Here is a 15806-nt window from a genome sequence, read left to right on the forward strand (position 1 = left end):
TCTGTGCTGCCGCAGGTGTTGAGGAAACATCTGGTTCTGATGAGAATTGATCCCACAACTCTTCCTCCTGTAACTGTTCTTGTTCATGCTCCTCCACAGCTTGATCCACCACTCTACGCACGGCACGCTCCAGGAAGAAAGCATACAGGATCAAGTCGCTGATGGCGCCTTCACTCCGACTCACCATGTTTGTCACCTCCTCAAACGGCCGCATGAGCCTGCAGGCATTTGACATGAGTGTCCAATTCTTCGGCCAGAACATCCCCATCTCCCCATAGTGTGTCCTTCTACTGTAGTTGTAGAGATACTGGGTGACGTCTTTCTCCTGTTGTAGCAGGCGGTCGAACATCAGGAGTGTTGAATTCCAGCGAGTCAGGCTATCGCAAATCAAGCGCCTCACCGGCAAGTTGTTTCTCCGCTGAATATCGGCCAAGCGTGCCATGGCCGTGTAAGACCGCCAGAGTCCATATTATGGGATACTATGAAATGTGTAATAAGGGGAATTTTAATCAAGATAAAATCAAGGAAGGTAAAAGAAAAACAAAAATATCTGAATAATTTGTTGTCAAAATTGAATGAGCTATAGGAAAAGCACAAAAATAATATATCAGCTGCAGATTTTAGAGAATTAATAAAAGTAAGGAATGAATTAAATTCAATGTTGAATGAAAATTGCAAAAAAGAATATGATAGGCTTAGAAACCGTTTTTCTTTTGGGGTAAATAGATCTGGTAAAATTCTGGCAGGCTTGTTGAAAAAGGAAACAGCAAGTAATTTCATCGAAAGTATTAAAAATAAAGCAGGCATTGTCTGTCTTCAGCACCCAATCGATCGGGGAGAGCTTTACAGAATATTATTATACTCTTTATAACTTGCCACATAAGGTATCAGAAGAGTATTCAAAAAAGTTACTGACAACAGCTAAATTACCTAGCATACCAGAAGAGCTGCAAATAGAGCTAGAAGCCCCGATTTCGGAAAAAGAATTTAGGGAAGAGGTATTAAGTTCTGACAAGGGCAAAAGCCCAGGGACAGATGGATATGTAATGGAATTCTATCAGGAATTCAGGGAGGAACTAGCCAATCATTTTTGCAAAATGGTTAACGCATCTAATGTACAACAGATGTTCACTGAGAACACTAACAAGGCTGTAATTACGGTAATACCAAAAGAAAGGAAATCGCTCCAAGAATGCTCTAATTATAGACCAATATCAATAATTAATTCAGATGTAAAAATATACTCTAAAATATTGGCCACTAGGCTAGAAAAATTAGCGGATATAGTGTTGGGTAAACAACAGTCGGGGTTTCGCAGGAATAAACATATTCATGATAATATTTATACTGCAATTAATTTTATCTTTAACTGTAGGAAACAAAAGCAAGAAGCTGTAGTAATTGCAGTAGACGCTGAAAAAGCCTTTGATAGGCTAGCTAGGGATTTTTTATTTCAAGCCCTTGATGGTTATGGAATTGGGGAACATTTTATAGATAGGATAAAAAAACTATATTCTAACCAGACAGCTTGTGTAAAAATAAATGGTCATATGATGAAAGGTTTTCCAGTGAAGAATGGAGTAAGACAATGCTGTCCTCTTTCCCCTATATTATATAAATTTTGTATTGAATTACTGTTAAAGAGTATACAGGATAATAAGGATATTGAGGGTCGGTAACTCCTTGAAAACAACACTTAAGATATTTGATACTTTTAGTAAATGTTCAAACGTTAAGATTAATATAAATAAAACCTCAATTCTGGACATTGGATGTTCTGAGGAAACAATTAAACGGTATCAGATTGCTGTGCTTTCCTGTGGGCTAAGAAATCAATAAAATATCTGGGCATCGAGATCGGCAAGGAGTGTGGAGAACTCTTTGATCACAACTTTAAGGAGCTTAGAGCACAATGCAAAAAATTATTACAAGACTGGGATCGTCCCTATCTTAATATAGTTGGAAGGGTGGAGATCGTCAGATGATGGTCTTGCCCCGAATTATTCCAAAGTATTCAAAGTAGGCAGTATCAAGTTATGCAATATAAATTAGTTTTAAGATGGTATTTTTATCCTGCTAAAATCAAGAGGAGCCCTCAGTGTATATCCAGAACTTGTTGGAAATGCCAGAAGGAGGAAGGCACTTACATCCACATGTGGTGGAAGTGTAAAGTGATGGAGACCTTTTGGAAAAAGATTGATTTCTTCTATATAAAAGAAGTTAATAGCAATTACAGGATAGATCCTTTCGCTGCATTGCTTGGGACTTCTAACGGTAGTAAAAAAAAAGTGACTATAAGTTAATTAAATATGGCATATTGGCAGCAAAAATGGTGATAGTAAAAAACTGGAAAAAACCTAACCTACCATCAATTTCAGAATGGATATGGGAGGTGTACAATTGTTTGGAAATTGAAGAGAGCATGCATAATGGAGAGAGGGAGATACAGCAAATTAAGGAAAGATGGGCTACTATTATTGATAAAAGAAGGGGGGAGGAAGGATGATACCTGAGGTTCCTTCACAATGTGGCGGACTAATGGCGCTTAGATGCGGGAGCGGAGCTCGTTGATAATAAATATAAGGTAGAAATCAATAAATTGTTTTTGCTGCAATTATGTTAAATGCGGCGTTAGTTGCGTTAACGGGCTTCGGAGTAAAGGAATAGGCGTTAAGGATTTTGTTACAACGAAAGAACGACGGGGTTAGATAAAGAGCCATTTATAGCTACACGAGAGGTGGAGGAACTTTAGAAAGGCTGCTATGGGAATATGGATGGATGGGTGTGAGAATGAGCGTCTGAATGAGTTAGGGTAGGATAGTTATTATTATATCTTGTTAAGGCCAATTTTGTTAAGTATTAAAGAGCTTTCTTATATACTTTTTCTTCTTCTGACTATGATGCAAATATTTCCCAACATGAGGGTATCTATGAAGCCAGCTTGATCTAAGTTGGGTAGAAAATAGGAGCTGAGTCAGAAAAAAAGCGAAAAAGAAAAAAAAAGACCACCTGAAATGCCAACACAACTTCCTGGCCTGCTTTGGGATGTCCTGTAAGCCTGGGTACTTACACACAAATCTTTGGATTACGAGCTTGACCACATGTGCCATGCAGGGTACATGTATCAACTTTCCCAAATTTAAAGCCAAAATGAGATTGCTGCCATTGTCACACATCACGTTGCTGATCTCCAGTTGGGGTCTCCAGCGGGGTCAGCCACTGATCCACCTGTTTGTTCAGAGCAGCCAGGAGAGCTGCTCCAGTGTGACTCTCCGCTTTGAGGCAAGACATGTCTAAGATGGCGTGACACCATCGTACCTGGCATGCAGCATAGGCCCTGTGGAGCTGGGGCTGTGTAGCTGGAGAGGAGATCACTGCACCAGTAGAGTTGCGCTGCCACTCAGCCAAGGAGGAGGAGGAGGAGGACAACGACGAAAGCAAAGAGGATGTAGCAGGAGGAGCAGAGGAGGTGGCAGCAGGCCTGCCCGCAAGCCGTGGAGGTGTCACAACTAAATCCGCTGCACAGCCACGTAATCCCTGCTTGCCAGGTTGACCCAATGGGCTGTGTAAGTAATGTACCTGCCCTGACCGTGCTTGGCAGACCAGGCATCCGTGGTCAGATGGACCCTTGACCCAACGCTGTGTGCCAGAGATGACACCACTTGCCTTTGTACTTCACGGTACAGTTTGGATATCGCCTTTTTTGAGAAATAATTGCGGCCTGGTATCTTCCACTGCAGTGTCCCAATGGCAACAAATTTTCGGAAGGCCTCAGAGTCCACCAGCTGGGATGGTAACAGCTGGCGGGATAACAGTTTTGCCAAGCCAGCTGTCAGATGCTGAGCAATGGGGGTGACTGGCAGAAATTGTCTTCTTCCGCTCAAAGATTTCCCTCACAAACACCTGGCTGCTGCTGTGGGCAGAGGAGCAGGAGCCGCTCAAGGCGAGAGGCAGAGTGGAGGAGGTTGGCTGTGATTGTGAAGGTGCAAGAGAGAAAGCTGCTGAAGATGATGCACCTGAAGGAGGAAGAGGAGAAGGAGGATGGCTTTGGTTTTATGTGCTGCTTTTTCTCAGGTGTTCTTCCCATTGCAGTGTGTGTCTTCTCTGCATCTGCCTTCGTAAGGCAGTTGTCCATACATGGGTGTTGGCCTTTCCATGCACAGGTAGGTATGCAGTGATTGGTATTATAAATGTGTGCAGCTGTCACACACACAGGTACCGTGAAAAGGTGCAGTGACTGGTGGTATATAATGACACTGTGTGCACTCACGTAGGTAGGTGCACTACACACAGGTAGGTATGCAGTGATTGGTATTACAAATGTGCAGCTGTCACACACACACAGGTACCGTGAACAGGTGCAGTGACTGGTGGTACTGTATATAATAACACTGCGTACGCTCACGTAGGTAAGTAGGTGCACTGCACACAGGTAGGTATGCAGTGATTGGTATTACAAATGTGCAGCTGTCACACACACAGGTAGTCACTGAATGTGCTGGGCCTGGCAGTGGCACTGTAGGAATTACCAAGGCTTTATATGCAACACAAGTGTCTGTGGGAAACACACACACACAAAAAAAAAATAGATCACAAGAACAACATTAGCTCTCAAAAGAGCTGTTGAGGATGAGGAGTGCTTTTTAAAAATAAGATCAGCCTGATTGGCTACCCTGGGTCTGCTGACTGTGATGTAGAGGGTCAAAATTGACCCTAATGATGTAGTATAGGGGGTGAATCGAACTTGCATATAGTTCGCGGTTCACCGCAAACGTGAACCAGCGAAGTTCGCGCGAAACGGTTCACCGGTGAATCAGCTCGGGCCATCTCTACAGGAGCCCTGTATAGTGTAGTAGTTGATGATACCAAGTATAAGAATAAAGAAGAGGCTCGATTGCAATTTCAGCAACCACATTATAAGGCACATCCTTTCTCAGGACCTTTGATCTTCTACGAGTCAGCTGGATAGCGTACTGGTAAAGCTCTTGCCTTTAATGTGGGATATACTGGAAGGGATTAGTGCCCCAAACATTTAAAAACCCTACAAAAAGTAAACAAGATGGATTACCTCAGTGAATGCAACTTGTGAGTGTTAAACATGTTTTTTTTTAATTAAACACCTAAACACTTAACAATAACACAAACACACATATATAAAGTTTGCCACTTACAAGGCAGCCTGTGCCAGCATCTCCCGCTCCCTACTGTGTCCACATGCGGTGTCTCCGCCTTTCATTGCAGCCTCTGTTATGGCAGTGAATACTGGCAACATAGGCTGTAACAGAAGCCCCACGCCAAAGAGGGAGAGAGCTGCTCTGTATATTTCCTCCTATATTTCCTGTAGACAGAGGTAAGAGGAGGATTCAAGGGAGCAAGGGACAGGGGGTGGAGATGGAGAAGGGTAGTACAGATACTGCCTCCCCACTGAAACTTGTGCCGTTTGTGCCTTTCTTTGAGACTTGACCAGCCAGCTTTTGTCATCTCCTGTTTTGTATGGCCAAAGTCAGGAAACATGGCTGAATGTGATTTTTTTCACACACTGGCCGAAGTACCCCAGCCACTTTGCATATTGACTGGCCAGAATCCAAAGTGGCCAGACTTAGTGTTCTGGATATAACATATGCTGTATATGATCCAATATTTTAGCCTATTACATTGTTACTGGGTGTGTTTATAGATAAGGGCAATTGGTACTGTCCATTTTTTTTATGCCTGCCAGCAGTATAGATGCTCACCTGCAGGGTCACAGTGGATAAAACAACATGAGCGAATTACATGGCGAGTATCAACAATGCAAATCTGCGTCAGGAGCTGCCTCGATATAAGCAGCACATCACGTGCCCCACCAGAAATCACAACACCCTAGATCATTGCTACACAGTTCTAAAGAACGTGTACAAAGCTGTTCAGGGAGCTGCCCTGGGGAACTCTGACCATAACCTTATCCACCTGATCCCCACCTACAGAAGGCTCCTTGAGTCCTCGAAGCCCATCACCAGGACTGTTAGGAAATGGACAGAGGGGCAAAGCTTGAGTTACAGGCATGTTTCGACTGCACTGATTGGACGACCCTGGAGGCACCCTCCCTGGAGGAGTGGACAGAGAACGTCACTTCCTATATCAGCTTCTGCGAAGAGTCATGCGTCCCAACCAAGACCTTAAAGGTCTTCCCAAACAATAAGCCTTGGTTCAACAGCAAGCTGCGCCGGCTGCGAAAACTAGAGGAGGAGGCACACAAGTACGGCTCCCCTGAGGATTTCAGGGCAGCTAGGAACTCCCTAAACCAAGAACTGAGAGCTGCAAAAAGGGCCTACTCTGACAAGCTGGGTCTTAGTCTCCAGTCCAACAACCCACGGGAGGTATGGAAAGGCTTTAGAGCGGTGACGAACTTCAAAGCCCCCACACATCATGCGACCCCAAGCACCGAACTGGCTGCAGAGCTCAACGAGTTCTACTTCAGATTTGAGCACCAATCTGTGCAGCTAGGGGTCCCTGCACCCATGCCAAGGGGAGCTCCTCCCCTCCCATCCCCACCGCCGGATCACGACCCCTCTGTGCCAGTTGTGGTCCAGGAAGTGGACGTACTGAGACTCCTCCACAGAATCAACCCCAGGAAAGCCGCCGGTCCAGATGGTGTGTCATCAACCTGCCTGAGAACCTGTGCAGATCAACTTGCTCCTGCCCTGACCCCCATCTTCAACAGGTCCCTAGTGGAAGGCAAAGTACCCTCCTGCCTCAAAAGATCTCTGATTATCCCAGTTCCCAAAAAGCCAGGGAACACAGAACTTAATAACTTCAGGCCTGTAGCCCTTACCCCTGTCATCGCAAAGATCCTCAAACGTGTTGTTCTGGCCCTCCTGAAGTGCTCCATTGACGCCCTCCTCGACCCACACTAGTTTGCATACAGAGCCAACAGGTCCATGGAGGATGCCATAAACACACAGAGCACCTTGACAAACCAGACTCCTATGCTAGGATCCTGTTCTTGGATTTTAGCTCTGCGTTCAACACCATCTGCCCTGTCATCCTGCTCAACAACCTTAGGCAGCTTGGAGTCAATCCCACCCTGTGTGCATGGGTCAACAACTTTCTCTCCAACAGAACGCAGCGGGTTAAGCTCGGAAACTGCTCCTCCCACGAAAAAAAACACCAACGTAGGGGCTCCGCAAGGGTGTGTGCTGTCCCTGCTACTTTTTTCTCTGTACACCAACAACTGCACCTCATCTGCAGACTCCGTCAAAGTCATCAAATTCGCAGACGACACCACTATTATCGGCCTCATCGACAACAGAGGTGAGCACAGTTACCGAAGCGAGATTGAGAGGATCAGCAATTGGTGCAAGGGGAACAAGTTTCGTTCTCAATGCGACAAAAACTGTTGAGCTCATTGTAGACAGAATTTATGAAAAAATATTATTGGGTAAGGTCCTTTATGTTGTGAAGGATCAAAACACAGTCCTCTTTAGGGGCAATCCACCTTGCCCACCGTGACTAGTATATTGCTTTTAGAAAAGGACTCATATAAAGATGCAATCTCAAAATTACAAAAATTTCCTTATAAAAAAGACTTTATTGACACATATACAAAAAAGTGTATCCAAAGTGTATCCAAAAATAGTAAATATATAAAAGCACAGTTCTTAAATATCAGATAGTGGGTCCTCTTAGAGCCAAAGACAAAAAAGCGATATCTGATTTAGCTTGGTAAACAGTTGCAGTTATAACGGGTATTAGTTTTCAAGGCAACGACACATGTTCGTTTCGGGCTGTGTAAATATGTATATGCCCTTCATCAGGCCAAGATACCCAATTCTGCGTGGCTCAATCAGGCGAGGAAAACCAGATAAGAATCAGAAATATACTGGGGACGCCTGAGCCTACCAGGCGTACAAAAAACTTCCCAACAGCGAAGAAGACGCTAAGACGTGGGAACCCAAATATACGAGCTCATTGTAGACTTCAGGAAGCACCCCTCCACACTCTCCCCAGTCCTCATTGATGGAGATACAGTCTCCAGGGTGTCCGACGTATGGTTCCTCGGTACAACCATAACTAAGGACCTTAGGTGGGAGAAAAACACCTCCAGGATACAGAAGAAGGCCTAGCAGAGGCTATTCTTCTTGCGTCAACTCAAGAGATTCGGTATGCCACACGAACTGCTGACCAGCTTTTACACCGCTACCACGGAATCCATACTCTGCTCCTCCGTCATTGTATGGTATGCAGGGGCATCCACCAAGGACAAGTACCAACTCCAAAGGGTAATTAACACGGCGGAGAAGATCATAGGCTCGCCCCTGCCACCACTGGACCTCCTCCAGACAGCGAGACTGGGGTCGAGGGCTTCCAAGATTTCACAGGACCCCTCTCACCCAGGGAACCGCTACTTCAAATTTATGCAAACAGGCCGACGTTACAGGACCATCTATTCCAGGACTACCTGGCGCAGGAACACGTTCTTCCCTCAAGCTGTCCTCCACCTGAACTACAAACCCTCCCTCCGTCACCGTCCGCAGCACCTAGCCCTTAGCCAATGCTCGGATCCCTGAACTCTCACCACTCTGGGCGGTACTGCCCTTCACTCTAGCTGCCAGTGCTCTCAAATGAACTGTTCCCCAGTTTCTACAATCTATGCTGCTATACCTGTCTCGCTGTATATTCCTGTCTGTTCTTGTTTTGTCTGTCATGTAAGAATGCCTATGCCATGTGTACCACAACCAATTCCAGGCACGACAACTGTCGTACTTGGCGAATAAAGTGATTCTGATTCTAATTCTGATTCGTGATCATTATCTATCTTCAATTTTTTTAACTTTGCTGTGCCTTTATTTATTTATTTATTTTTCCCTGCTACTATCTTTTGGTAAAGTTCCTCTTTAAGCTGGCAACAGATTATTATAAAAGTGAACTAGTTATGTTCATATGAACACCTCACCAGCATATTTGCATTTTCCATGCGCCATATCAAATCTATGTGGTCTCAAAGCAGGTATCAGGCAAATTGGGTGGATGTGGCTTCTGGACAAATCGGGCGCCACTATAGACTTCAGTTGAAATTATTGACAAGGCGGTGCGAAAAGGAAAATTTAGGCGCCAGGTGTGGCCCAATAATTATCATTCTGTGTGGGGTTTTTCTCAGTTTTTAACCTGAACATAGGGTAAATTCGGGCTCCATGTGGTGCCCGGTAATTATTGTTCTTTGTGCTGGGGGAGGGATAGGGATAGGCATCAAAAGGGTTTTTTTTGCAGGGGGATGATTAGGGTTAGTCATCAAGAAGGGGGTTTGTGCAGGGGGGGGGGTCATAGGGTTACGCAACATCAGGGAAGATCTTAGGGTTACGCAACATCAGGGAAGGTCTTAGGGTTAGGCACCACTGGGGGTTAAGGGTTAGGCATCAGTAGTGGAGGGGTCTGTGTGAGAGTAGAGTTAGGTTTAGCTATAGTAACATATTAGTAACAAATACTGATTTTACTAATAAAAATTAACACTTTAAATGGTTGAGTAAGTTTACTGACGTTCTACTGTCGGCACTGTTCCTTCGCCCGATTTTTCATAACACCTTGAAATTACATATGCTTTTAAGGATGCACTCTGCTCAACTTAGTAGACTTAATTGTATGTTTATCTTCATTTGGGCTGTTTTGCATTCTACCGTGGCCTACTTTAACCATTTTTACTATATTACTGTAAATGGTGTATTTTTCTATTACTCTGTATGCTAGTTGTTTTCAAAGAAAAAAAGAAACACACCTGAGTTTAGTTAAAGCAGACTGACTGTAATCAATCAGATAGTTGATGGCATTTATACACCAATAATGCAGTGAAATGTTCCTGGGATAATATTTTCCTATGTCAATAAAAAACAAGGATACTTATTTAATCTTTAATGACAAATGTGTTTGTTTAATTCATAGATATTAGAGTCATATGTACAAGTACATGTTAACCAGACCAGTGTGCAGGAATTTATTCTAGTTGCCTTTTCAAGCTTAAAAAAGTTGCAGATATTATTGTTTGTGTTTATTTTGCTCACATACATAATTTGTGTCACAGGAAATATTACCATTATCCTCTTAGTTAAAACTGAACCCTTGCTCCAAACTCCAATGTATTTTTTCATCACTACATTTGCCATTCTTGAAATCATATTTGTGACTGTCACAGTGCCTAAACTTTTAGATAATTTAATTTCAGAAAATAAGAAGATATCATTACTTGGATGTTTCACACAATTGTTTATTTTCAATGGATTAGGTGTAACAGAATGCTTTGTGTTACTGGTGATGACCTTTGATAGACATCTAGCTATTAGCAAACCATTGCACTATTCAGCAGTTATGAAGAAGGAACTTTGTATAGAACTAGCGGTGGCTCCGTGGATTGGTGGTTTTGCAATTTCTTCAGTGACTACTGGTTACACGGCTCAGATTAAATTTTGTGGTCCAAATCAGATCAATCATTTTTTCTGTGATTTGGCTCCACTTCAAAACTTGGCTTGTTCAGACCCTTTCATCAGCAAATTAGCCACAATAATAGCAGTTACTTTTGCTGTAATTTTCCCAGTCATCATTATCATTACTTTCTATGTTCACATTATGATGATCATCTCAAAAATTAAAGGTGCTGAGAGCAAGCGGAAAGTCTTCTCCACCTGTTCATCTCATCTTATAGTGTCTAGCCTGTTCTTTGGTGCAGCTCTTACTGTATACATCAGACCCACTGGTGGCCAGAATGATAAATTTATTGCCCTTATATACAATGTTCTCACTCCACTCTTAAATCCTTTTGTATATACATTGAGGAACCGAGATGTACAATCAGCAATAAAAAAATCAACAATATGGAAGAAACTAAATTTATTTTTGGCCCATAGAGCACGATGATCAATAATTTTATGGTTTTTCTTAGAAAAAGTTTAAATATATCAATTATACAAGATGTCTAGTGTCTTATAATATATGCTCTAGTTTAGCTTTGTATAGACCTCTCTTGTACGTTTTTATTTTTAGTTAAATAGGAAATGTAATTATAAAAACTAATTATGGAGGTAATCTCAAGGCAGTGGATAAACTAACTATCACGCTGGTGCGTGACGAGGTAACGTACAGACAAATATACAATGACAGAAATGTGTAGTCTTAGACTGGTCAGAACTTGTGCACAAGTATTTGTCGTAGTACAGAGTTGTAGAGCTAAATCGTAGACAAATTCGAGAAAGGTCATACACGTGTATCAGATGTCAGTCGTATTGCAAGGATCAGGCAGTAACAGAGTCAGGGACAGGCCGAGTCGGTAACGTAAATCAGATGGCAGCGGTACAGAAGGACTAGACAGGAGCGAGGTCAAAAAGCAAGCGAGAGGTCAGTACACAGAGAAATATACAATAGATAATATTCAATGCATATTACAAAATAATAAGCTTGAAAGCTACAAAATAACAAAAGACTGACTGACTTGAGTACATATATATTGTGCGTCTACACAATATATTAATGTATCTCACAGGAGCACTAGCTAGGCCAAGAACCAGCGAACTGATTAGTATCAAGGCCAGTGAGTGAGTGAAAGCACTGGCCTTATATACAGATCCAAATCCCCAGCAACCACTCCCACAGTGATGTCACATCAGTGACATCACTGCTGACCTCAGCTAGACCCTCCTCCTCAGCCTATAAGGCGTGTCAGCCATCGCGCGCTCGTTTGGTTGCACGCACGCCAAAACTCATTGCCGGAGGAAAGCTGGGGATACCGCCAGAGGAAGTCAGCTGTGAAGTCCCGCCGCTCGCCCGGACCACGCCGGGGATGCCGCGGGACCTGCCGCTGGAAGGTAAGAATGTTACAATACCCAATTTAAATATTAGTCTTTAATTAACAGTCAGATGGAGTTGACATTTTAAAAGATATCTTTGAAACATCAAAGAATGTCGTGTCTGGTTTGAAACATACATAGTCCAACACTATGCAGTGACTCTCACTCAAAGAAAACAGTAGCACCGATTCTATATTTTTGTGAAGGTTCTCATTTATTTACCATAAAAATGGAGAATCCTTTTCAAAATTGGCATGCTAACATTCAAATCTCTACATGACCTAGGCCTTGGATGCTTGAATGATTTGTTGCAACTGCACCACACCTCCCACAACCTCAGATCAACTAGATCAAATAACCTGAACACTCCCAGAGTCCAACTCAAATCTAAGGATGGTCTGAAATGCCGACTTTCAATTCCACAGAAATTCCGATTTCCACAAATGATGATTTCCATTGCTGCAGTATACCTACGGTAATGTGATTTACGAAAACATATTGGTTTTTATGAAATCCATAAAATTTAAGCAAGTTGTGATTACAAATGACAAATAATTATGATTACAGTTATAGTTAATAAAATCCTACCACAAAAATGTGTTTTTATTATTTCAAATTTTTCACTTTGAAAAAAATGTATCGGAAGTTTCAGGGAGACCTTGTATACATTAGCTGGAGTAAGGAGGGGGTGGGAGGGTGTGCTTTTTACAATTGCTCTAATTTCAAGATTTTGGATAGCCCCATAAACCATTGTCCCTTAGTACTGATCATACCACTGAGTCTGGTGATACTGAGCATAGCATCAAGGGGGAGTTTGCCTCTCCCGTGGCAAAGCATCACCACCCACTGCTGATGGACATAGAAATCAAGCTTTTTTTTAATTATTATTATTATATATATATTTTATTTTTTTTAGAAATCGATAAAAAAAACTTCCCTTTAACTCATCCCTGAGTCTGACTTTACAGCTGAAAAAACTGTAAAAAGTCATTACTTTATATAAAATTTGATAAATGAATGTAAATCTTTTCTCTTGGCTGTTAACTTTTTTTGAATTTTGAGCAGCAAAATTAAAATCAGATCATGTGCTGACTTTTCTCTACTGACTTTTTTTGCACACTATAAGCGCTGTTTTTTATTATTGATTGTTAGTAGGACAAACCAGGTGTAGCAAACCAGTTTTGTTGTGCATAAATTGAATTACTTAGCATATCATTTTCTGTTATTTATTTTAACAAGAATAGACAGAGTACACCATTTATCTTTGTATTTTATTTTTATTTGTCTAAGTATCTTTTAGTTGATCAACTAATGGTGCACAAATATAAATTCTATTAGTAAATGTGTTACATAAAATAATTTTGTGTTAAAATGTACTGCTATACTTGAACTTTAGAAACACACACAATGATGACTGAAATAATCCAATTTTGTTTTGTAAACAATTTTACAAAAATAATGTACAGCAAGGGTGTTATAAAGAGTTACTTAGTTTTAAGTGCTACCAGTATAAGTTCCAAGTTAACATAGGTTTACATTTAAAATTGTTTGGAGGTATGCATCATGGATATTATACTTAATGTAAGATCGAGACTCTGGCATAGACCGTGCAGCATATGCAGTTTGGGAGTAAATTTGTTGGACTTCAACCAGAAAGTAGGAGTTGTTGAAACATAGAAGAATTCATATAGCCAGTTGTCACTTAAGAAAACTCTGATGACAGTCATATGAGGCAAATGTACTGCAGCCATACCAAGAAAAATTTGTATGTAGGAATATCATTGCATTAGGGTGATGAAGAGTTTTAGTTTCTGCTCCTAGGACTGTTAATTAGTTAGCTAGTTCACCTATTTAGCTAGTGTAAACTAGTGGGGACCTAAAACTTATCAGAATTCTCTCATAATAAAGACTCATAAGTTGGTTCATCATATTATAAAATATCACGTATAGTGCCATATACCTTAGCACTGACTAGAGGTGTAGCGAACGGTTCCCCGCGAATGGTTCCAGGTGAACTTTGGTGGTTCGCGTTCGCCTGCACCAGGCGAACTTTTGCGGAAGTTCGATTCGCCCCATAGACTTTAATGGCTGCCGACTTTAACGGTTAATAGCAAAGTCCCCTTACATAGTAGAAACACCAAAATTGTTGGGAATGTTAAGTGGAATAGTGGGAACAAGAGGAAATTTTTTTTTTCAAAAAGACCTTATACTTTTTGAGAAAATCAATTTTAAAGTTTCAAAGTAAAATGAGCCGATTCATTAAAAAGAACCGGATGATTCAAGAACTGTTACTATAACAGAGAATGCGTCCTGAGCAGGACGTGAAGCTGCCGGCTCGCTGCTGTCTCTCCCCACCTGCCTGCACCTGTCACCCTCACCTAGCCTGGCACCCAGCGCACCCATGGGTGCCAGGCTAGGTGAGAGTGACAGGTGAGGAGGTGGGGAGAGACAGCAGGAGCCGGCAGCTATGCGTCCAAAAGGACGCATTCTCTGCTATGTGGGGGGACGTCGGAGATCTTCAATCAACTTAATTGAAGATCGCAACATAAGAGGATACAGTTCGTTGGATCGTTTACCGTGGATATTGGCGTGGGAAAACTTTTTTAAAGGTACAGGTAAGTATTTATGGTTAATTTAAAATAATAAAATACTGTTCTCGTGGTTGTGTTTTTATTTCATTTAACCCTTTGTGGAAATGGGTAAAGAGTATGTACCCCTATACTCATTTCTCCTGGGAGGGGGGTGGGCATCTGGGGTCCCCTTCTTAAAGGGGACTCCCAGATGCCACCATGAACCCCCCCCCCAGGGAGTCGTCGCCCCCACAACCTCCTGGGGCACCGGAGGTGGGGAAGAGCCCCTTGTCCATGGATTGGACAAGGGCTCCGGGGGGGAGAGGGGAAGGCTTGGCTGCCCCTCCCCCCCCGAAGCCCCCCATACCATGGACCATGCGGGCTGGTATAGCTCAGGGTGCGAAGCCCCAGTCGGCCGGGGCTCCGCATTCTGGCTATCCCAGCCTGCATGGGGGACAAGGGGTTACAGAGGCTCGGGAGGGGGGACCCCACGTCATTTTTCTTTTCATTTATTTCCCACACTCAGCATATAAAATATGTATATACACACACACACACACACACACACACACACACATATATTTTATTTTTTTTTAACCTCTTGACGACCAGCTAACGCCGATTGGCGTAAACTGGTCGTCTGCGGCCTTTCCATGTCAGTTCATGGAGGGTGTCTTCGTGAACAGCCGGAGAGCCGCCGATTGCGGCTCGCCGGCAAAATGTAAACAGGCGGGGAAGAAATCCCCGCTATTTACATCATACGGCGCTGCTGCGCAGCAACGCCGTAAGGCAGATCGGCGATCCCCGGCCTCTGATTGGCCGGGGATCGCCGGCATATGATAGGATGAAGCCTATCCTTCAATGTGCAGGACGGAAATCCGTCCTGCGCAGCTCACAGGGGCAGGGAGAGGGAGGGAGAGGGACGGAGCGCCGAAAACGCTGCGGAGAGGGGCTTTGAAGAGCCCCCCCCCCACAAAATGCAGCAAGCCGGCGGCGATCAGACCCCCCCAGCAGGACATCCCCCTAGTGGGGAAAAAAGGGGGGTAGTCTGATCACCAAGGCTCACTCCTGATCGGTGCTGCGGGCTGGAGAGCCCATGCAGCACCGATCAGTGCAGAAAGCCCTGGTCAGCAAGTGGTTAAAGGACTTACGAGGCCACAAGTATGAAAAAAGTTAAATACCATTTCATAATCCAGATCCATGGAGGACGCCATCTGCGCCCCCCGTTCATTCCGCCATGGCACCCGCAGTAATACCGACCCCTCCAAACGGGTCGGGTTCTCATTCCCCCCTCAATATGGCCGCCACAGATTGCCGCGGCTGCGCAGTCCGCAAAGATGCGATTGCGGCTGCGCAGCTCTAGGTCCTCCTCCCGATGCGTCCGATGTATGCACGCATATTGATGACGCGGCAGGAGGAGGCCCTA

The 15806-nt window shown here is 43.3% G+C and overlaps 1 protein-coding gene across 1 annotated transcript; it reads left to right on the forward strand.

The window, feature by feature from the left end:
• Positions 1–8144: 8144 nt before the first annotated feature.
• On the forward strand, positions 8145–10884 carry LOC137533509 (olfactory receptor 6C4-like). Its single transcript, XM_068254885.1, has 2 exons — positions 8145–8261; positions 9916–10884. Exons 1-2 carry the CDS (start codon positions 8145–8147, stop codon positions 10882–10884), a joined length of 1086 nt encoding a protein of 361 aa, XP_068110986.1.
• Positions 10885–15806: the final 4922 nt, after the last annotated feature.

The sequence above is a fragment of the Hyperolius riggenbachi genome, chromosome 9, assembly GCF_040937935.1.
Source record: "Hyperolius riggenbachi isolate aHypRig1 chromosome 9, aHypRig1.pri, whole genome shotgun sequence".
Taxonomy (NCBI): domain Eukaryota; kingdom Metazoa; phylum Chordata; class Amphibia; order Anura; family Hyperoliidae; genus Hyperolius; species Hyperolius riggenbachi.

Coding starts and splice junctions, on each gene's coding strand:
- LOC137533509 (XM_068254885.1), top strand. CDS start 8,145: ATGCCACACGAACTGCTGACCAGCTTTTACACCGCTACCACGGAATCC. Junction 8,262..9,915: donor ACAAGTACCAACTCCAAAGG/GTAATTAACACG, acceptor TTTAATTCATAG/ATATTAGAGTCATATGTACA.